The following is a 22,975-nucleotide window of genomic DNA, read 5'->3' as shown; positions in this document are numbered from 1 at the left end:
CTTGTTTTTGCTGACTGTATAGAGCTTCTCCATCTTTGGCTACAAAGAATATAATCAATCTGATTTTGGTGTTGACTATCTGGTGATGTCCATATGTAGAGTCTTCTCTTGTGTTGCTTGTGGTTGGGTCTCTTAAATTCTTTTAATTCATAAGAATCCCTCTAACCCCCCACGTTATTTGTTGAAGAAACCCAGTCCTTTGTCCTATAGAATGTCTCACATCCTGGGTTTGGCTGACCATTTTGTGTGGTGTGTTTTAGCTTCCCTTCTCCCACATTTAACGTTAAGTCTTTGTATTTTCTTATTTTTCTAACAACACATGTGCTATTAGAAATTAAAACAAAAGTACGCTGGTGACACTGAACCAATTTAATGCTCAGGCAGGAGTGCTGAAAATAGGTCAGTTAGGAGGTGGATTAACCCATCTGCTCTTCAGGAGAAATCTGAACTAGAATAACAATTGGAGAGCTACCAGCTTATAAAAGGTAACTGAAACTGGAACTGGGGAGAATGGATGAGACCATCCATGGAAAATGGGGTCCAACATGGGACCTTGGAGAAGCCTAATAAAAAACGTGGGCAGAGAATGTTGCAAAATGACTGAAAAGCACTTAAGAGATGCAGGTGATAGTCCATGGAGTTGCAAAGAATCAGGTATGACTGGGTGACTGGGCATATAGTCGCCATAGCAGCTGAGGGCAGCTTCAAGGTGGGTGGACTGTTCAGTGGATGATGCATTTATAAAACGTACACAAATGAAAATTTATAAAGTGGGTCATTTTATATTCAGTAGCACATGTTAACCTATGTATTTATCCTAAGGAAATAACCATATAGTGTGTTTTCGAAAATAAGGAGTTTGGACTTACTGGGAAAGCAATGAATTAAAGGTTATTTGTAGTGATAAAAGTGAATTACAATCCTTAATAATTTTGGTGAACTTGATTTCTGAAATCAAAGAAGTTTCACTTTTCTGTGAAATACAGATAGATTTTAAAAATTCAACTTATTTGTATTTGTTTTTTTATGTGCTTACCACTACACCTTCCCAAGCAAGATACAATAGTATGTACATGTGACATGATCAGTGCCCTTTCCATTTACCATCGTCACCGTACCCACCAATTCTCACTTGTTCTGGTTGTTTGATCACAGGATTCACTGATGAGTTGTGACATAGTTGCCCTCTGCGTCTCAGTCTCCTTCCCTTTAGAACAATGGTTTGATGAGGTCAACGGTTTGCATCAGTCACCATGAGCACTTTTTAAACACAGATTGCTGGTCTAACTCCTTGTTTGATTCAGTAGGAAGCAGAGAACTTGCATTTCTGGAGATGTAAGTTGCTGTTCGAGGAACCACATTGTGAGAATCATTTTATTAATACTTTTTTCAGCTCTAAGTTTATGATCCCTTTGCAAAACTGCATCACCTACACTCACGAATGAATTTAATACTCTCCATATTCTACAAAGCGTAACAGAATATTGTGGAATATGTAGTTATTATTTATCTCTTAAAAATTTATTTTTATTGGAGCATAGTGGACTTACAATGGTGCTAGTTTCAGGTGTACAGCCAAGTGAATCAGTCACACACATACACACATTCATTCTTCTCCAGATTCTTTTCTCATGTAAATTATTGCAGAATATTGTGCTATACAGTAGGTCCTTACTATTAATAGTTACCTGTTTTATATATTATAGTGTATATATGTTAATCCTAAATTCCTAATTTATTACCTCCCCCAACATATCCCCTTTGGCAACCATAAATTTGATTTCAAGATCTGTGAGTCTATTTCTGTTTGGTAAGTTCATTTTTATCACTTTTAAAAAATCAGATTTGACATATAAGTATACGTTTTTCTTTCTCTTCATTTCATATGATAATCTCTGGGTCCATCCATATTGCTGCAAATAGCATTATTTCATTCTTTTTATGGCTGAGTAATAATCCACTGTATATATGAACCATCATCTTCTTAATCTATTCCTCTACTGATGGACATTTACGTTGCTTCCATGTCTTGGCTATTTTAAGCAGTGCTGCAATGAACACTGGGGTGCATGTATCTTTTTGAATTACAGTTTTCTCCAGATAAACACCCAAGAATAGGATTGCTGGATCATGTGGTTGTTCATATTTAGTTTTTAAAGGAACCTCCATACTGTTCTCCATAACAGTTGTATCAATTTACATTTCCACCAACAGTGTAGGAGGATTTCCTTTTCTCCACAGCCTCTCCAACATTTACTGTTCATAGGTTTTTTGATGGCCATTCTGACTGGTGGGAGGTGATTCCTCATTGTAGTTTTGATTTGCATTTCTCTAATAATTAGTGATGTTGAGCATCTTTGAATCTTTTTGGCCATTGCCTATCTTCTTTGGAGAAAGTTTATTTAAATCTTTTGCCTGTTTTTTGATATGATTGTTTGTTTGATATTGAGCTGCATGATCCATTTATATATTTTGGAGATTAGTCCCTTGTCAGTTGCTTAGTTTGCAAATGGCTTTTTGTTACTGGTTTCCTTTGTTGTACAAAAGTTAAGTTTAGTGAGATCCCATTTGTTTTTATTGCTCTAGGAGGTGGATCAAAGGATACATTGCTGCAATTTATGTCAGAGAGTGGTCTAAGTTTTCCTCTGTAAGAGTTTTACGCTAGCTGTCCTTACATTTAGGTCTGTGATCCACTTCAAGTTTATTTTTGTGTGTGGTGTTAGCCAGTGTTCTAATTTCATTCTTTTACATGTAGCTGTCCAGTTTTTCCAGAACCACTTACTGAAGAGACTATATTTTCTCCATTGTATATTCTTGCCTACTTTATCTTAGATTAGTTGACCATAGGGGCATGAGTGTAGTTGTTATTTGTTGAATGCAAACAACAGCTTAACATTTTCAATCTTACCTTCTTAAGCCTTATGTATCTTAGGAATGTCTATGTCGGTAGCTGTGAGCTGACCAGAGGCAGGACCATGGCTGTGGAGGCTCTTGGTATATCTCACACTGCACTTAATGCAGAGATTTAACACATGCTTTTCGATATGCCTTCAATGGACTGGGCAGTATGTGGTATCTTCCCATTTGGTAAACATTATACATTTGATACAAACTCTTAAAATAATGGGAATTTGATCTTAGTTCATTCTTGAGCAAGTTTCTGGAGTCCAGGAGACCACACTGGGTAATCTGGTGTTCTGACACAAGGGAGACAGTTCCTGTTAATCAGGATATTAGCCTCAGTGCCTTCTGTTGGTGCTATCTGGGTTGCTGATAACTGAACTTCTGGTGGCTCTGAAAAACTAGGAAAATGTCAACCATCTTAAGTTTAGGAAGACTTCATAAAACACCTTTTAAAAATACAGGCTCCAGGTACAAAACAATTTTCAAATTGTATTTTTATAAAGATTAATTTTAGAGGTAAAAACTTTCCCACTTTAAATCAGAAGAATACAAGTTTGTTTTTATTTCTGATTTTGGTTGCTTTCCTTTAAAGAATGAGATGCTATAATTCAAAAATTGAATAAGTATTTATTGTTCCAGAAGGTACATTGCTTTTTATACATATTTCATAAATGATACAGGATTTTACACATGTTCAGTATTTTGCTATTTGTTTAAAGGACTTTTCTTCACGTTCTCCCCTCCCTAGCCTCCCACACAACCTGAAAGGATTTGCTCATTGCACTGTGCTGTTTCTTCTTAAAAACCCTGCAGTACAAACAGGATAAATGGTTTAAAAATAATTCACAGAGCTTAACAGAAATAAATGAGGGAAGGGGGTTGAACAACTTGGGGGCGGATGAGGAAGGAAGTGGGAGGAGGGGGAAGTGGAGACATGCATCCTTTCATTCCGTCATGCCAGTGGAAGGGAGGGGTGGTGGCAGGAGCAGCAGCAGCAGTCCTGGCTGGCCTTCAACCTCTGCAAGGCACCTGGAGTCTGGGTTTGTCACTTAAAAGTGTTTCTCTTCATACACAATGATCCCAAAGGAAGAAAAAGAGAAAGAAAACCCTTGCCACAAGGAGGAGGGATGGACCATGTGAAAGAACAAAGTGAATCAACTAGCTGTGTGGCAAGCCCCATCATCCTTTCATCCTGCCCCCACAAGTCGTTATTAATAAAAACAGGATATTAGACACAGATTCCTTTGACTCTCCAAGTGCAGATGTCATCTGGAAATACGATAGAAAATATTTTGATAAGAGTATAAGATTATTTCCTCTTTCTCTCAATTTAAGATAAGAAAAAATAGGGTGAAGAGGGTAGGTTGAAAGAAACCATAGAAATGTATTCCTATATAAAGATAAATTGCACCCTTTGAGATCCACTCACTTGATTGACAACTACTTAAGTGGTGGAGGTGGGAGGGTTCACAAACAGCATGGAAGTGTGTATCCTTCGAGATTAACAAAGCCTCCAGACAAGGCAAGGCCATCTGGGTGGCCTGGAATGCTGTCACACAAGCAGATTAACAGCAATGAAACTATTCAGGTTCTGAAATGGCTACAGAGCCATGATTTTTAGCCAATTTGTAAACCTTACATCTTCCTGATTCAGTAATATAGCTAAACACTCCCCCTCTGGCTTGAGCTGTGGAGGGAGAGATCAATGGGATAGTTAAATAAAGGAGGGAAATTTGTCTTCCTCTTAAAGATTAATTAGTAAAAAACAAAACAAAAGAAACCTCATGCAGTGTTGCCAGTGATTTCTAGATAGTGATTCAGAGCACTGAAATATATAGACATTTAAGAAGGTATGAAGGGATAATCCAAAGTGTCAATTATCAAACAGTCATAAGTTGGTTCCAATTATCATATGGATAAAATTAGTGTACCAACAGGTGTGGATGGTCAGAAATGTGCACAAATGGGAGAAATTCCTGGTAACGTTGCAGAGACTGGGTCCAGTCTAAAGTAAAAGCTAATGACATGGGCTCAGACTCTGTTTGCCACCCACATATCTTGAGGTTTTGCTTTTCTGGCGGATTTACTTACTCCTATGTCAAAATTAAGAAAAGTTAAATTAAAAAAAGAAAATTAGAGTTGAGTAGGGTGCTGGTGTGTTACTGTTTTGCTGACCCTGCAAAGAAGATGCAAGAGACAAACACCCCCAGCATCAATTTTTCTTTGTGAATCTCTCAACCATATAGTGCATCATTTTCATCCAGAAACTGAGATGCTTGATTAAGACAGTATTTCACTAAGCCCTTTGAGCTTATATTCCACAAAGCGTGATCCTCAGATTTAAACATTCCTTTCTTCCCTAAGATCTTTTTGTTTTTGTTTTTTAATTAAAGGTAAAAACCCTCTACCCCAACATGGCTCCCAGCTTCCACCTGCAATGCTTTAATTAAAAAGGCCATAGTTATAAACAGGTGTTCCTTCTGCCGGGACTCAGAGGCTCTTTGCAGATCAATCTTTTTCACCAATTTGTCGGAGGGGCAGATGTACTTGTAATGGATCTCTCAGTCTCTTAAGGTCCATTTCTGCCTAAAATAGAAACAAAAGGTGAGAAAATCTGGCTAGTCAAGTTTCAATGATATTACTGTCTCCTGAGAAAAGGAAATTGTCTTTCCTCCATCATTATGAGGCAGAGAAATCATCTGAATCACTCTGAAAGTAGGAGTGCCTCAGTGGCGAAGGGTGTTAAAGGCACAGACAGTAAAGGGGTACGGAAACAGAAGCTGGTCCTGGTAGTTTCAGCTGTCAGCAGAGCCTCCAGAAAAGGCTGTGCAATCAACAGGGCAGGACTCGGGGCTCAAGAATGTGAGCGCATCGAATGTACCTTGATGGCATTTCTTCAGAGAAGCCCTTGCACAAACTTTTGTATGGAGCCAGAATTTATTTATTTTTGGAGCCAGAATTTAAATTATGCTGCTCAGTTCAGTTCAGTTCAGTCACTCAGTCGTGTCCGACTCTCTGCGACCCCATGAACCACAACATGCCAGGCCTCCCTGTCCATCACCAACTCCCGGAGTCCACCCAAACCCATGTCCATGGAGTCGGTGATGCCATGCAACCATCTCATCCTCTGTCGTCCCCTTCTCCTCCTGCCCTCAATCTTTCCCCAGCATCAGGGTCTTTTCCAATGAGTCAGCTCTTCGCATCAGGTGGCCAAAGTATTGGAGTTTCAGCTTCAACATCAGTCCTTCCAATGAACACCCAGGACTGATCTTTAGGATGGACTGGTTGGATCTCCTTGCAGTCCAAAGGACTCTCAAGAGTCTTCTCCAACACCACAGTTCAAAAGCATCAATTCTTCTGCACTCAGCTTTCTTTATGGTCCAACTCTCACATCCATACATGACTACTGGAAAAACCATAGCCCTGACTAGACAGACCTTTGTTGGCAAAGTAATGTCTCTGCTTTTTAATGCACCGTCTAGGTTGGTCATAACTTTCCTTCCAAGGAGTAAGCATCTTTTAATTTCATGGCCGCAATCACCATCTGCAGTGATTTTGGAGCCCAGAAAAATGCTTAAGACTTTAGTTATTTGTCTAGTTGCTGTTTAAGCTTTTCATGTATGAGTAATTTTAAAAATAGGGATGTGAAGTCAGCTGCAGCACTTTCAAAACTCACGCATGCTTGGGCCTCACCCCCAGTGTGGAGATGGGGCTGAGGTACCTATTTTTTTAATAGCTGCAGAGACCACTCTGCTACATTCCCTCCAGTTGACAACTACCACACATAGCAACAGAAGGTAAGAATTCACTCAGGCCGAGGCAGGAAGACAAAAACCTATTCAGAGCAAACCCCATCATCACAAAGGGAGAGAGAAGGTGGAGAAGGTCCAGAGAAGATAATTAAACTTTGAAGAGAAGGGAATGGTTTCCTGAGGTTTTAAAAAACCTCTAATGTCATGAAAGACTGCCAAGAAAAGGAATGAGTATTTCTTAACCAAATCAAAGATATCAGAGTGAGGGGGAGGCATAATCAGAAATGTGAAAGAGGTAACTGTTATGAGAAATAAAATACCGATATTTTAAAAAAGCATCCAGTAGCTCAATAACCTCTGACTTGCACCTGGCAAAGATTTCTAGTAGTCTCTCTTTTACCTGGATTTTATTTTTGCCCCATTGCTACCACACATTTTAGGTGAGAGATCTTGGGGGTCAATTGTAGAAAGATAGAAAGGTAAAAACAGACAGAAAGGTAAAGATACGAAAACTAAAAAACTAAAAATAGGTCTAAAAATTTCAATATGCTAGTGTTAACAGGATAGATGGGACACATTATCTTTTCTTGTGTTATATAATACCTGCTTGTGTTATATACAACTTCCTGGAGAGATGTATATTTTAAAACAGTCATTTCTACTGGTTGAGGAATAATTTGCATAGGAAGAAGAGGACTGGATCATTCTTTCAGAGTTTACCCATTTAAGTAGTGTGATTATAGATGATGATGCCACCACTGTACAAGATGGGGCTGCAGGTTGGGTGCATGAGACAAGTGCTAGGGCATGGTGCACTGGGAAGACCCAGAGGGATCAGGTGGAGAGGGAGGTGGGAGGGGGGACTGGGATGGGGAATACATGTAAATCCATGGCTAATTCATTTCAATGTATAACAAAAACTACTGTAATGATGTAATTAGCCTCCAACTAATAAAAATAAATGGGGAAAAAAAAAAAAAAGATGGGGCTGGGGTTTACTTTCATTTTTGGAAAACTTACCTGAGCAATTGCATCCTTGAGTTGATTGTATTTCTCTAGGTCAAAACGTGACTTTTTGGCTCCTTTATGGAAAAATAATAAGTATTGTCTGTCTCTGGCTTCTGGATAAACATATTCCTACAAAAATAAAAGAAAAATTAAATTATTAGCCCTTAGCACACTACTGTCACCAAATAAGCACTTACTATTGATTAGATTCAGTACACATGATCGCATATATACTACTGACATGTGCAATGTTAAATATTTCTTAAAATTTTTTTATTGTGACAACACTCACAGAAGAGTACACAAAACAAAAATGTACTTCCTAAAGGATCATCGTCACATGATAAATGTTAATCATCACCAGGTAATAACTGCCAATAACTCAGAAGCCTCCTTCCTGCCTCCGTCCAGTTACTCACCCTTTCTTCCCCTGCAAAATAATCACTATCATGACTTTCGTGGTATCTGTTTTCTTGCTCTTTTTATAGCTTTCTTACTTAAAACGCATCTTCCTGAGCTCTACAGATCAGTTTCACCTGGTTTTAAAATTTTACATGAATAAAAACGAAGTCAGATAGTACGCAATGTGTATGGCTACTTTCACTCACTATCATGTTTGTGATATTCATCTTTTGTGTGTACCAGTTTCAGGTGCATTGCACAGTGATTCAGATATAGGTTATTATAAAATACTGAGTATCATTCCATGTGCTATACAGTAAGTCCCTGTTGCTGATCTGTTTTATATATAGTAGTGTGTGTATGTTAATCCCAAATTCCTAAATTATATTATTTACATGACTACCTCATATTTTATTTTATAAAATTTTATTTATCTATTTATCTTTGGCTGTGCCAGGTCTTTGTTGCCGCACAGGCTTTTTTCTAATTGCAGAGAGCAGGGGCTACTCTCCAGTTGCAGTGTGCAGACTTCTCACTGCGGAGCCTTCTCCTGCTGTGAATCATGGACTCCAGGGCACTTGGGGGCTCAGTAGTTGTGGCTCGGGGGCTCTAGAGCACAGGCTCAATAGTTGTGGTGCACAAGCTTACTTGCTTCACAGCATGTGGGATCTTCCCGAACCAGGGATTGAACTTGTGTCTCCTGTACCGGCAGGCAGATTCATAAGTCACCAGGGAAGGCCTACCTTACATTTTAAAAACTTTACTTGAGATACCATACAATTTACCTATTTAAGGTGTAACAGTGCTTTTTAGCACAGACACAGAATTGAACAATCATTACTACAGTAAATTTTAGAATATTTTCATCACCCCCCAAAGACACCCCATACCCTTTAATATCACTTCTGATCTCCCTCCATTCTTCCAGTTCTAGGTTAACTACCTGTCTACTTTTTGTCTCCATAGATTTGCCTATTCTGGATATTTCATACGTGGAATCATACAACATACAGTCTTTTGTGTCTGGCTTCTTTCAAGGCTCATCTGTTTGTTCGTTTCTTTTTTTTTTTTCCCTTTCTGTTTGTTTGTTTCATGTATCAGTACATTATTTCTTTTTATTGCCAACTAAGATCCCATTGAATGGATATGCTACATTTTATTTACCTACTTGTCAATTGATAGACATTCAGGTTTTCCCACTTTTTGGCTATTATGAATAATCTTGCTATGAACATTTGTGTACAAATTTTTATGTGGACACATGTTTTTACTTGTCTTGATGATATACAGCATTTTCATGATTACTCATGAGGCTGAGGCTTTTTCATACCCTCTTTTATATTACTGGCCATTTGCATATCCTCTTTTAGAAGTGCCTGTGCATATCTGGATTGTCTTTTTCTTATTGGCTTGTAGGATTTGTTAATATATATGGATACTTTGTTGGATATACATACTGCAAACATCTCCTCCCAGCTCATTCTCCCTCCTAATGGTGCTCTTCAGTAAAAAGATGTTCTTAATGTTAATACAGCCTAATTTATTATTCCTATTTTTTATGGTTAGCACTTTTTATTGTGTAAAAAGTTATTTTCTATTCCACAGTAATTAAGATATTCTTCTGTATTATTATTTTCCAGGAGCTTCATCATGTTACCTTTCACATTGAGATCAACAATCCATCTGGAATTAATTTTTGTTTCTAGAATAAGGATGGGGTCATTTCTTTTTTTTTATATGGACAATCAATTGTCCTAGCACCATTTACCAAAAGACTTTGTCTCTGCAGTGCCATTTTTTAAAATCAAAAGTTCATTTACACTAGGACTGCTTCTACTGTTCTCTTCTTTTCCACTGGACTGTTTGTCCATCCCTGTGTCACTGTCTTAACCACTGTAGCACCGTAGTGTCCTCTGTAGCAGTGCTGTCGACTACTAAAGGTGTAGCCTTCATATCTGATACAGTAAATCCTTTTATGTAGTTTTTCTTCAAGAGTTTATTGACTATTCTTAGTCTTTTTATTTCCATATAAATTTTATAAGTAGCTTAATCAAATCTCTTCCTCCAATCCCAAACTTATCAGGATTCTAACTGGGGTTGCACTGAATCTAACAGATCAAGGTGGATAGAACCAACATTTTTACAGTATTTACTTTTCTGGTCCATGAACATGTGGTATCATTACATTTATTAAATCTCCTTTAATTTTATGCATTTCTATATAGACATCTTGTACATCTTTTGCATGATTTATTTTTAAAGGCCATTTTAAGTTGCATCTTTTTAAAAAGTTTCATTTAAAAAGTCTCATTTGAGGTTGGCATATAGATATGTAACTCATTTATGTGCACTGACCTTGTATCCAGTAACCTTAATGAAACTTACCTATGAATTCTAATTATTATCTATATATGTTTTTAAAATTTTTCTATGTGCAAAATCTATGAATCATGCCAGTTGTTTTTCTTTCCAATATTTTCATCCACTGTATCTTTTTCTTGCCTCTGCACTGGCTAGGACCAAAGGTAAAAGTGGAATGGAAGTGGTACTTTTACCGTTTTTCTAGGTAACAAAGGGACATTAAAACACTTCAAGTTCACTTATCCCCTCCAGATACATATGCTATTTTATACATATGCTATTTTTGTATGTTTTAGTTTTTTCTGTATTTTAAATTCCGTAAGAGTTTATTAGGTTGTTTTACACATTTAACATTCATTTATTATTATTTTTTGGCTGTGCTGTGTCTTTGTGGCAGAACGCAGGCTTTCTCTAGCTGTGGTGCATGGACTTCTCACTGTGGTGGCTTCTCTTGCTGCACAGGCTCTGGGGTGTGCGGGCTTCAGGAGTTGTGGCACATGGGCTCAGGAGTTGTGGCGCATGGGCTTGGCTGCCCTGTGGCATGTGGAATCTTCCTGGACCAAAGATCAAACCTGCGTCCTCTGCATTGGCAGGTGGATTCTTAACCACTGGACCACCAGGGAAGTCCATTTAATATTCATTTAGATTCATTCACAGATTTACCATTTCATTGACCTTCATTCCTTTCTGCTTTTTTTGACTTTCCATCTGTGATAACCTTCCTCTGCCCAAAGAACAACAACCTCTAGTATTTCCTTTGTACAGATCTACAGGTGATAAGTTCTCTATTCCTTTGTCTGGAAACATCTTTATCTAACCTTTATTTTGGAAGGATATTTTTGCTGAGTATAGAATCCTAGGTTGACAGTTATTTTCTTTCAACACACTGTAGGTATCATTCTATTACCTTCTGGTGGTTGAGATTACCTTCATTTCTGTGGTTGACATGCTATCTAACAGTGACTCCTCTGAAGGCAATCCTTTCTTTTTCTTCTTTTGCTTCTCTTAAGACTTCTTCTTTGTCTTTTGCAATTTTACTTCTGATGTGTCTAGATGTGGGCTTCTCTTCCTTTATCTTGGTTGGTATTTGACAGAATTTTAAATCTATAAATTAATGTCTTTCATTATTTTGGAAAACTCTCAGTCATCAGCTCTTTAAATATTGTTTGTTCCCATTCTTTTTCTCCTCTCCTTCTGAGACACTAAGAAAATTAAAAACGTATTAGGCCTTTTCACTTTATCCTCTATGCCTCTTACCTTCTCCTGTTTTTTACTTCTTTATGTCTTTCCATATTTATTTCTTCTGATTTATTTCCAGGTCACTATATCCCGCTTATGTCTACTCTGCAGTTAAATCAATACATTAAATTTGTTCTCTAGAATTTTTGTTATTTTTTTTTTTAAAAATCAAGTTATCTGTTAATATTTTCAACCTTACCTTTTATCTCCCCGAATATAGTAAATATAATCATTTTAAAGGTTCTGTCTGATAAATCCAGTTACTAGATTTCCTATCTGTGTTTCAAACATCTATTGTTTTTGTAGGTATTTTCTTGTGTATCTGTTTATTTTTTATTGTATGTTTAACTCTGTATTTATGCTTAGGATAATGTTATCTCTTCCCAGGAGATTAACATTTTCTTCTGCCTGGAACCTGTGAAATTAGCACTATGGGATTTCCAGTATTCCAGGACTACTTCAATCCAATTTACAACACTGGGATGATTGAAAGAACAGGTTCTTCTATTCTACAATAGTGGCTTTAAAATTCCAAACCAAAGCAAACGTGTTTCAACCTATTTTAGCAACCCCTGGACATGAATGTCTATGGTTTTGGTCCTTCTAGGTTATCAAGTATGGCTCAGCTTCTTGGCCTCTCTCAGCCTTTAATCAGTATAAATCCCCAGAGGAAAAAGGACACCTCAACACCAGACTCACCTCACTCAGACTTCTTTTCTTTTCTTTTTTTATTTTTTTTCTTCATTACAGTAGTTTTTGTTATACATTGAAATGAATTAGCCATGGATTTACATGTATTCCCCATCCCAGTCCCCCCTCCCACCTCCCTCTCCACCCGATCCCTCTGGGTCTTCCCAGTGCACCAGGCCCGAGCACTTGTCTCATGTACCCAACCTGGGCTGGTTATCTGTTTCACCCTAGATAATATACATGTTTCAATGCTGTTCTTTTGAAACATCCCACCCTCGCCTTCTCCCAGAGTCCACAAGTCTGTTCTATACATCTGAGTCTCTTTTTCTGTTTTGCATATAGGGTTATCATTATCATCTTTCTAAAGTCCATATATATGTGTTAGTATACTGTAATGGTCTTTATCTTTCTGGCTTACTTCGCTCTGTATAATGGGCTCCAGTTTCATCCATCTCATTAGAACTGATTCAAATGAATTCTTTTTAATGGCTGAGTAATATTCCACGGTGTATATGTACCACAGCTTCCTCATCCATTCGTCTGCTGATGGGCATCTGGGTTGCTTCCATGTCCTGGCTATTATAAACAGTGCTGCAATGAACATTGGGGTGCACGTGTCTCTTTCAGATCTGGTTTCCTTGGTGTGTATGCCCAGAAGTGGGATTACTGGGTCATATGGCAGTTCTATTTCCAGCTTTTTAAGGAATCTCCACACTGTTCTCCATAGTGGGTGAACTAATTTGCATTCCCACCAACAGTGTAAGAGGGTTCCCTTTTCTCCACACCCTCTCCAGCATTTATTGCTTGTAGACTTTTGGATAGCAGCCATCCTGACTGGTGTGTAATGGTACCTCATTGTGGTTTTGATTTGCATTTCTCTGATAATGAGTGATGTTGAGCATCTTTTCATGTGTTTGTTAGCCATCTGTATGTCTTCCTTGGAGAAATGTCTGTTGAGTTCTTTGGCCCATTTTTTGATTGGGTCATTTATTTTTCTGGAGTTGAGCTGGAGGAGTTGCTTGTATATTTTTGAAATTAATCCTTTGTCTGTTGCTTCGTTTGCTATTATTTTCTCCCAATCTGAGGGCTGTCTTTTCACCTTGTTTATAGTTTCCTTTGTTGTGCAAAAGCTTTTAAGTTTCATTAGGTCCCATTTGTTTATTTTTGCTTTTATTTCTGAAATTCTGGGATGTGGGTCATAGAGGATCCTGCTGTGATTTATGTCGGAGAGTGTTTTGCCTATGTTCTCCTCTAGGAGTTTGATAGTTTCTGGTCTTACATTTAGATCTTTAATCCATTTTGAGTTTATTTTTGTGTATGGTGTTAGAAAGTGTTCTAGTTTCATTCTTTTACAGGTGGTTGACCAGTTTTCCCAGCACCACTTGTTAAAGAGGTTATCTTTTTTCCATTGTATATCTTTGCCTCCTTTGTCGAAGATAAGGTGACCATAGGTTCGTGGATTTATCTCTGGGCTTTCTATTCTGTTCCATTGATCTATATTTCTGTCTTTGTGCCAGTACCATACTGTCTTGATGACTGTGGCTTTGTAATAGAGTCTGAAGTCAGGCAGATTGATTCCTCCAGTTCCATTCTTCTTTCTCAGGATTACTTTGGCTATTCGAGGTTTTTTGTATTTCCATACAAATTGTGAAATTATTTGTTCTAGTTCTGTGAAAAATACTGTTGGTAGTTTGATAGGGATTGCATTGAATCTATAGATTACTTTGGGTAGTATAGCCATTTTGACAATATTGATTCTTCCAATCCATGAACACGGTATATTTCTCCATCTGTTTGTGTCCTCTTTGATTTCTTTCATCAGTGTTTTATAGTTTTCTATGTATAGGTCTTTTGTTTCTTTAGGTAGATATACTCCTAAGTATTTTATTCTTTTTGTTGCAATGGTGAATGGTATTGTTTCCTTAATTTCTCTTTCTGTTTTCTCATTGTTAGTGTATAGGAATGCAAGAGATTTCTGTGTGTTAATTTTATATCCTGCAACTTGACTGTATTCGTTGATTAGCTCTAGTAATTTTCTGGTAGAGTCTTTAGGGTTTTCTATGTAGAGGATCATGTCATCTGCAAACAGAGAGAGTTTCACTTCTTCTTTTCCTATCTGGATTCCTTTTACTTCTTTTTCTGCCCTGATTGCTGTGGCCAACACTTCCAAAACTATGTTGAATAGTAGTGGTGAGAGTGGGCACCCTTGTCTTGTTCCTGATTTCAGGGGAAATGCTTTCAATTTTTCACCATTGAGGGTGATGCTTGCTGTGGGTTTCTCATATATAGCTTTTATTATGTTGAGGTATGTTCCTTCTATTCCTGCTTTCTGGAGAGTTTTAATCATAAATGGATGTTGAATTTTGTCAAAGGCTTTTTCTGCATCTATTGAGATAATCATATGGTTTTTATCTTTCAATTTGTCAGCGTGGTGTATTACATTGATTGATTTGCAGATATTAAAGAATCCTTGCATTCCTGGGATAAAGCCCACTTGGTCATGATGAATGATTTTTTTAATATGTTGTTGGATTCTGTTTGCTAGAATTTTGTTAAGGATTTTTGCATCTATGTTCATCAGTGATATTGGCCTGTAGTTTTCTTTTTTTTTGGCATCTTTGTCTGGTTTTGGAATTAGGGTGATGGTGGCCTCATAGAATGAGTTTGGAAGTTTACCTTCTGCAATTTTCTGGAAGAGTTTGAGTAAGATAGGTGTTAGCTCTTCTCTAAATTTTTGGTAGAATTCAGCTGTGAAGCCATCTGGTCCTGGGCTTTTGTTTGCTGGAAGATTTCTGATTACAGTTTCGATTTCCTTGCTTGTGATGGGTCTGTTAAGATCTTCTATTTCTTCCTGGTTCAGTTTTGGAAAGTTATACTTCTCTAAGAACTTGTCCATTTCTTCCAAGTTGTCCATTTTATTGGCATAGAGCTGCTGGTAGTAGTCTCTTATGATCCTTTGTATTTCAGTGTTGTCTGTTGTGATCTCTCCATTTTCATTTCTAATTTTGTTAATTTGGTTCTTCTCCCTTTGTTTCTTAATGAGTCTTGCTAATGGTTTGTCAATTTTGTTAATTTTTTCAAAAAACCAGCTTTTAGCTTTGTTAATTTTTGCTATGATCTCTTTAGTTTCTTTTGCATTTATTTCTGCCCTAATTTTTAAGATTTCTTTCCTTCTACTAACCCTGGGGTTCTTCATTTCTTCTTCCTCTAGTTGCTTTAGGTGTAGAGTTAGGTTATTTATTTGACTTTTTTCTTGTTTCTTGAGGTAGGCCTGTAATGTTATGAATCTTCCCCTTAGCACTGCTTTTACAGTGTCCCATAGGTTTTGGGTTGTTGTGTTTTCATTTTCATTCATTTCTATGCATATTTTGATTTCTTTTTTGATTTCTTCTATGATTGGTTGGTTATTCAGAAGCGTGTTGTTTAGCCTCCATATGTTTGAATTTTTAATAATTTTTTTCCTGTAATTGAGATCTAATCTTACTGCATTGTGGTCAGAAAAGATGACTGGAATGATTTCAATCTTTTTTAATTTACCAAGACTAGATTTATGGCCCAGGATGTGATCTATTCTGGAGAAGGTTCCGTGTGCACTTGAGAAAAAGGTGAAGTTGATTGTTTTGGGGTGAAACGTCCTATAGATGTCAATTAGGTCTAGCTGGTCCATTGTGTCCATTAAAGTTTGTGTTTCCTTGTTCATTTTCTGTTTAGTTGATCTATCTATAGTTGTGAGTGGGGTATTAAAGTCTCCTACTATTATTGTGTTACTATTAATTTCCTCTTTCATACTCGTTAGCGTTTGCCTTACATATTGCGGTGCTCCTATGTTGGGTGCATATATATTTATAATTGTTATATCTTCTTCTTGGATTGATCCTTTGATCATTATGTAGTGTCCATCTTTGTCTCTTTTCACAGACTTAATTTGAAAGTCTATTTTATCTGATATGAGTATTGTGACTCCTGCTTTCTTTTGGTCTCCATTTGCGTGGAATATTTTTTTCCAGCCCTTCACTTTTAGTCTGTATGTGTCCCTTGCTTTGAGGTGGGTCTCTTGTAGACAGCATATATAGGGGTCTTGCTTTTGTATCCATTCAGCCAGCCTTTGTCTTTTGGTTGGGGCATTCAACCCATTTACATTTAAGGTAATTATTGATAGGTATGGTCCCGTTGCCATTTATTTTGTTGTTTGGGGTTCACTTTTATACCACCTTTCTGCGTTTCCTGTCTAGAGAAGATCCTTTAGTATTTGTTGAAGAGCTGGTTTGGTGGTGGTGAATTCTCTCAGCTTTTGCTTGTCTGTAAAGCTTTTGAGTTCTCCTTCATATCTGAATGAGATCCTTGCTGGGTAGAGTAATCTAGGTTGTAGGTTATTCTCTTTCATTACTTTAAGTATGTCATGCCATTCCCTTCTGGCCTGAAGGGTTTCTATTGATAGATCAGCTGTTATCCTTATGGGAATCCCTTTGTGTGTTATTTGTTGTTTCTCCCTTGCTGCTTTTAATATTTGTTCTTTGTGTTTGATCTTTGTTAATTTGATTAATATGTGTCTTGGGGTGTTTCGCCTTGGGTTTATCCTGTTTGGGACTCTCTGGGTTTCTTGAACTTGGTTGGCTATTTCCTTCCCCATTTTAGGGAAGTTTTCAGCTATTATCTCCTCAAGTATCTTCTCATGGCCTTTCTTTTTGTCTTCTTCTTCTGGGACTCCTATGATTCGAATGTTGGGGCGTTTCACATAGTCCCAGAGGTCCCTGAGGTTGTCCTCATTTTTTTTTATTCTTTTTTCTTTTTTCCTCTCTGCTTCATTTATTTCCACCATTTTATCTTCTAACTCACTTATCCTATCTTCTGTCTCTGTTATTCTACTCATGGTTCCCTCCAGAGTGTTTTTGATCTCATTTATTTCATTATTAATTTTTAATTGATTTTTTAAAATTTCTTCTAGGTCCTTGTTAAACATTTCTTGCATCTTCTCAATCTTTGTCTCCAGGCTATTTATTTGTAACTCCATTTTGTTTTCAAGATTTTGGATCATTTTTATTATCATTATTCTAAATTCTTTTTCAGGTAGATTCCCTATTTCCTCCTCTTTTGTTTGACTTGGTGGGCTTTTTTCATGTTCCTTTAGCTGTTGGGTATTTCTCTGCCTTTTCATCATGTTTAGATTGTTGTGTCTGGAGTGGGCTTTCTGTATTCTTGTGGTTTGAGGTTCCTTTTTATTGTGGAGGTTTCACCAAGTGGGTGGGGTTGGACGACTGGTTTGTCAAGGTTTCCTGGTTAGGGAAGCTTGTGTCAGCGTTCTGGTGCTTGGAATTGGATTTCTTCTCTCTGGAGTGCAATGGAGTGTCCAGTAATGAGCTTTGCGATGGGTCTATGTGTTAGGTGTGACTTTGGACAGCCTGTATGTTGACACTCAGGTCTATGTTCCTGCATTGCTAAAGAATTTGCGTGGTATGTCTTGTACTGGAGCTTATTGGCTCTTGGGTGGTGGTTGGTTTTGGTGTAGGTATGGAAGCTTTTGGATGGTCTCTTATTCCTTAATGTTCCGTGTAGTCAGGAGTTTTCTGGTTTTCTCAGGATTTGGGCTCAAGTCTCCTGCCTCTGGATTTCAGTTTTATTCTTGTAATAGTCTCACGGCTTCTCCAACTATACAGTACTGATAATAAAACTTCTAAGATAATGGTGAAAAGATTCTCCACCGTGAGAGACAACCAGAGAGGTTCACAGAGTTACATGAAGAATAGGAGAGGGAGGAAGGAGATAGAGGTGAGCAGGAGGAGAAAAAGGGGACTCAAGAGGAGAGAGACAGATCTACGCAGTTATCTGTTCCCAAAGTGTTCTCCGTAGCCCAGACACCCACAAAGATTCACAGAGTTGGATTGGGAAGAGAAGGGGAATGGAGGAAATAGAGGTGTTCTGAGGGAGAATAACAAAGATTGAAAATCTAGTGTAGAGGTTAGACTCTTTCAAATACAATATTTAAAAACAAAAACACACAAAAAAATTTAGAACTGTATACGAAGTTCAGTTTAAAAATAGGGTTTCTCTCTTTTTTTTTTTTGTGGCAAGGTTATAGTGAAATGAAAATGAAAGTTAAGGAATAATAGAGGAGTATTAGAGGACTCTAAAAGGAAATAGGAGAGAAAAACAAGAAAAAGAAAAGAAAAAAAAAAGAAAAGAAAAAAAAAAAATTTTTTTCCCCAAATAAAAAAATCGTAAAAATATATGAAAATGAAAGTTGAGGAGTAATGGGGGAGTAATAGGGAATTATAAAAGAAAATGAAAGAGAAAAAATAAAAAATTTAAAAAAAAAGGGGGGGAAAGAAAAAACAATTTTTTTTTAAATTAAAAAAAAAAATGTACATATATATCTAGGAATTTCTCTGAGGTTGTTGCGGTCAGCGTAGGTTCAGTTCAATTTCAGATAGCTCCTCTTTCCAGCTTACACTTCTCGATATCTGTAGGCCCCTTCCCGTGTAGTCGGTGTTACCTTCAGGGATTTTAATCTGTTGCACCGGTCCTTTCTGAAGCGGTTCCCTTTGTTTATTTGGCTTCTGTTTGCCGTCTCTTTGGTGTCTAATTTCCGCCCTGACACAGGCGGGCGGAGGTGATCTCTTATTTAGGTTCTCTAGTTCAGTTCAGTCCTGCTATGGGGAGGGCGGGGCGCTGCAGACAGATACCGCTCTGTGTGGACAGCGCTCACCGTGTTCCGGCCACACTGGGTTTGCCCCGCTCACGGGTGTCTGTGCTTTCGCCGTCTACACTGCTCAGGCTCCCGGCTGCTCTATATGGAGCGGGCCCTGCGTTGAGTGCGGTTCCAGTTTTCGGGTACTCCACAAAAGCGCAGATTCGGTTGCTCCTGCGTTTTGTGCCTTCCCCGGCCTGAGCAGTTCAGGCAGCCAGAGGCTTGGGCGTACTCTCCCGGGTGCGGCACGCCTTTTCCCTCCGCAGCGAGCGGCCCAGGCAGCCAGAGGCTTGGGCGCTATCTCCCCTGGTACGGCGCACTTTTTCCCTCCGCGGCCCCAGCACGCACTGCCAGTCGGGTCTCAGGAAGTCTTTAGCTAGAACCCGGAGGCCTGTTTGCAGTGTGGGAGGGGGTGGCTTCTCAGGGGCTGAGTTTGCCCTTTTCCCCTCCCCCCTGCCTCCTACCTCCAGCGGGGATGGGCCGGCTCTTCTCTGGAGATTCTCAGTCCCTTTGTTTTGCGAACCGCCGGCAGTGTGTTCGGGCCGGTTAATTTTGTCCCTTGCTATCCCACAGTTTAAAAAAGCTCCCTCCGATTGCTCTCAGGGTCTTCGGGCCGGTCCTTACCCTAAGCAATGCCGCCCGCTCCTCTCCGTTCCGCCCCGCTTGTTGCTGGCGGGTACGGGCGTCTGGGGTACTTTTCTGCTGGGAGTTGCTTTTAGGCACGTAATCTGTGGGCCTTGTTTAATTTTTCCTCCCAGTTAGAATGCAGAAAACTTCCCCCAGTCCCGCCAGTGAGAGGGTTTCCTGGTGATTGGAAACTTCCTCTATTAAGACTCCCTTCGCGGGACGGGTCTCCGTCCGTAGCTCTTTTGTCTCCCTTATTATCGTTTATATTTTTTTTTGTCCTACCTCCCTTCGAAGACAACGGGCTGCTTTTCTGGGCGCCTTATGTCCTCTGCTAGCGATCAGAAGTTGTTTTGTGAAATTTGCTCAGCGTTCAAATGTTCTTTCGATGAATTTGTAGGAGAGAAAGTGGTCTCTCCGTCCTATTCCTCCGCCATCTTGGCTCCTCCCCCTTCAGACTTCTTTTCTTCTGGTCCTTGCCTGGTAATTTTTGTTATCCTGTGTGTTCTCTAGAATCTACAGGCAGATGTGTTTTATGTTTTAACTATTTTAACATTTCCTAATGAGAGCATTGTTCTGATTACCTAGTATGCCACAACTGGAGACAGAAGTAAATGTTTAATTACTGAGGATGACAGATGACAAATGAACAGTAGTTGAGGGGTTTGTGGAAGCTTGTTAAAAAGACAGAATCATGATCTGGATCAAATAATACTGACCTAAGGGACAAATGCTGGATTAAAAGCTTGAGAGAAAGCCCTCTACTTTCACCTAAGTTGTTGTGACTAGGCTACTTACTTATCTGTGGTAAGGATATAAATGTATATACTAATTCAATTTATTCAGATCTAGTCAATGTATCCGCTCTTGGGCAATAAACATTTACTAAACAACTGCAGGCTAGACTCTATTCTAGAAACTTGGTGATTTGATAATAACTGAGAAGAAAGACATGGAGAGCTTTATTATAAAGGAAAGAGAGTCAGAGAGGGAGAGTTTGATAACATAGAGAACACACAAAAAATATATACTGGGGTAAGATTCTGGAAGGAGGTAATAAGATTAAGAAGAGGCAGAAGAGCTAGCCCTGATTAGGAAAATGCCACCTCTTATTTGAATTTAAGGAAATAGTATGAAAGACTCAGTAAGGATACTATTAAACTCACAGAGTTTAGGAATTAGAAAGCTTCTACCTGTTAAGCTCAATTTTCTAGGATAAGTAGAAGGCAAAGTTAAAGGTGGGATGAGGAGTTTGATGTGAAATCTTGAAGTAACTAATAATTTTCTATGGGGGAAGAAAATCTAATGAGAAACACAAGCAGTTGCCCATTCCATACTATTAGGTGATTTTTCTCTAGCAATGCTCAGTAGCCTGGATGTAGGGTAAATGGCTAGAATCACCCCAGATTAGGAGTTTACAGAGCACATGTAATGGAGAGACAAGGGAGCGGAGACTGAACAGATGGCAGTACGGTCTAACTGGGGCCGAAAGGGAGCAACACACGAGGAGGTGACAGAAACAAGAGAGATGCCAGGAACCTAAAGGTTTAGGTGTACTAATTTTTATTATAAGGGGGTCCTGAACAGTCACTGAAGTAGTTTGTTGGAATAACAGAACATAAAGCATGAATGTTGGAACTGAGATGACAAAGGGTATCAAAGGCTAGGTCAGTGTTTCTTAATCTTTTTTCATCATTACCTTAAGTTGCCTTTTTAGATATTTTCCCCTTAGCTGCCTCTTCTCCCCGAAGAGGTTTTAATACCACAGATATATTGTGGTATCCATTTATCTGTTGTAATTTCCAAGATGTTCTACTCCTCAAGAACCAATTTTTGCCTCCTTGAAGGTGACATCCCCTTTGTTGAAAACACTTGGGCTAGGGTATTGAATAGTGGTTCACATGCCTGCTGAAGTAACTTTTTCAAATGGCAACTTCTTATTGTCTGGCTCCTTCTTCATATGATAGAAAGTGGTACTCAGGTCTCACTGAAATATTAGTAAAATTCAATATTCTACTTGATTTTATGATCTCAAGGAACTTGTCATCTTATAAAAATTCTTTGGAACTTAATACACTTTGGAATCTATTTAGGTTGCTAATAAATGCTTATTCAATAGTTTAAATGCTACTGAATAGGCTTTTGCTTCATGGGTGTTAATTTATGGAACTGATATGGGGAAGGATATTTTACATTCAATTTGGTCAATGTTTTCCTATTCACAAGACTAAATGGTTTACTACTGCTATTTTGCAACCAGTCACTTGGGGGCAGCAAAAATGTTGAGGAATCAGCAGTTCAGCATTTAAAAAGGACAGATAGGCACTGTATTAGGCACGGTATGGAAATAAAAATTGGACGCCTTGCTTCAAAAACTATCAGTCTAGTAGAGGGGACAAGACACTGAACAGGAATAATTATAATACAAGATGGCATAGGATGAATGAAATGAGAGGCACCATGTGCCAAAGGAATTCAGAGGAAGGAGAGATCAGAATGGGCTGCAGGGAAGTAGTCAAATATTAATGAAAAATAAGCATTTAAGTAAACCTCAGATGGTATAAGAATTTGCCTGCAATGCGTGAGACCCGGGTTTGGTCCCTGGGTCAGGAAAAGCCCTTGGAGAAGGGCACAGCAATCCACTTCAGTGTTCCTGCCTGGAGAATCCCCTGGACAGAGAAGCCTGGACTACAGTCCACAGCGTAACAAAGAGACACGACTGAGTGACTAACACTTTCACACTTTCACAAGTAAATCTTGATGACAGATAGAGATCAACAAGGAAAACCTTTCCAGTTAATAGAATGATATGAAGGAAGGAAGTGGTGGAAAACTCAGGGCATTTTGGGGAAACAGAGACCATACAGTAGGATAGTCTCAGTTCAGTTCAGTTCAGTTGCTCAGTCGTGTCCAACTTTTTGTGACCCCCATGGACCGCAGGACGCCAGGCCTCCCGGTCCATCACCAATTCCCGGAGTTTACCCAAACTCATGTCCATTGAGTCGGTGATGCTATCCAACCATCTCATCCTCTGTCGTCCCCTTCTCCTGCCTTCAATCTTTCCCAGCATCAGAATCGTTTCAAATGAGTCAGTTCTTCACATCAGGTGGCCAAAGTATTGGAGTTTCAGCTTCAGCATCAGTCCTTTCAATGAACACCTAGGACTGATCTCCTTTAGGATGGACTGGTTGGATCTCCTTGCAGTCCAAGGGACTCTCGAGAGTCTTCTCCAACACCACAGTTCAAAAGCATCAATTCTTCTGCACTCAGCTTTCTTCACAGTCCAACTCTCACGTCCATACATGACTAC

The 22,975-nt window shown here is 38.7% G+C and overlaps 1 protein-coding gene across 3 annotated transcripts in view; it reads right to left on the bottom strand.

Annotated features, from left to right (window-relative positions):
* Positions 1-3,511: 3,511 nt before the first annotated feature.
* Positions 3,512-22,975, bottom strand: part of MCU (mitochondrial calcium uniporter) — a 223,463-nt gene continuing 203,999 nt past the window's right edge. For all 3 annotated transcript variants that reach the window (XM_020896354.2, XM_020896364.2, XM_020896377.2), the window contains exons 7-8: positions 7,677-7,793; positions 3,512-5,490 (exon numbers count right to left, since the gene is read on the bottom strand). In XM_020896354.2, coding sequence (XP_020752013.1) covers positions 5,413-5,490; positions 7,677-7,793 — 195 coding nt within the window. In that variant the 3' untranslated portion in view covers positions 3,512-5,412. The remainder of the gene's footprint in view (positions 5,491-7,676; positions 7,794-22,975) is intronic.

The sequence above is a fragment of the Odocoileus virginianus genome, chromosome 7 (assembly GCF_023699985.2).
Source record: "Odocoileus virginianus isolate 20LAN1187 ecotype Illinois chromosome 7, Ovbor_1.2, whole genome shotgun sequence".
Classification (NCBI taxonomy): Eukaryota; Metazoa; Chordata; class Mammalia; order Artiodactyla; family Cervidae; genus Odocoileus; species Odocoileus virginianus.
Note: the sequence above shows the minus strand (reverse complement) of the source record. Positions and strands in the feature narration are given on the sequence as shown.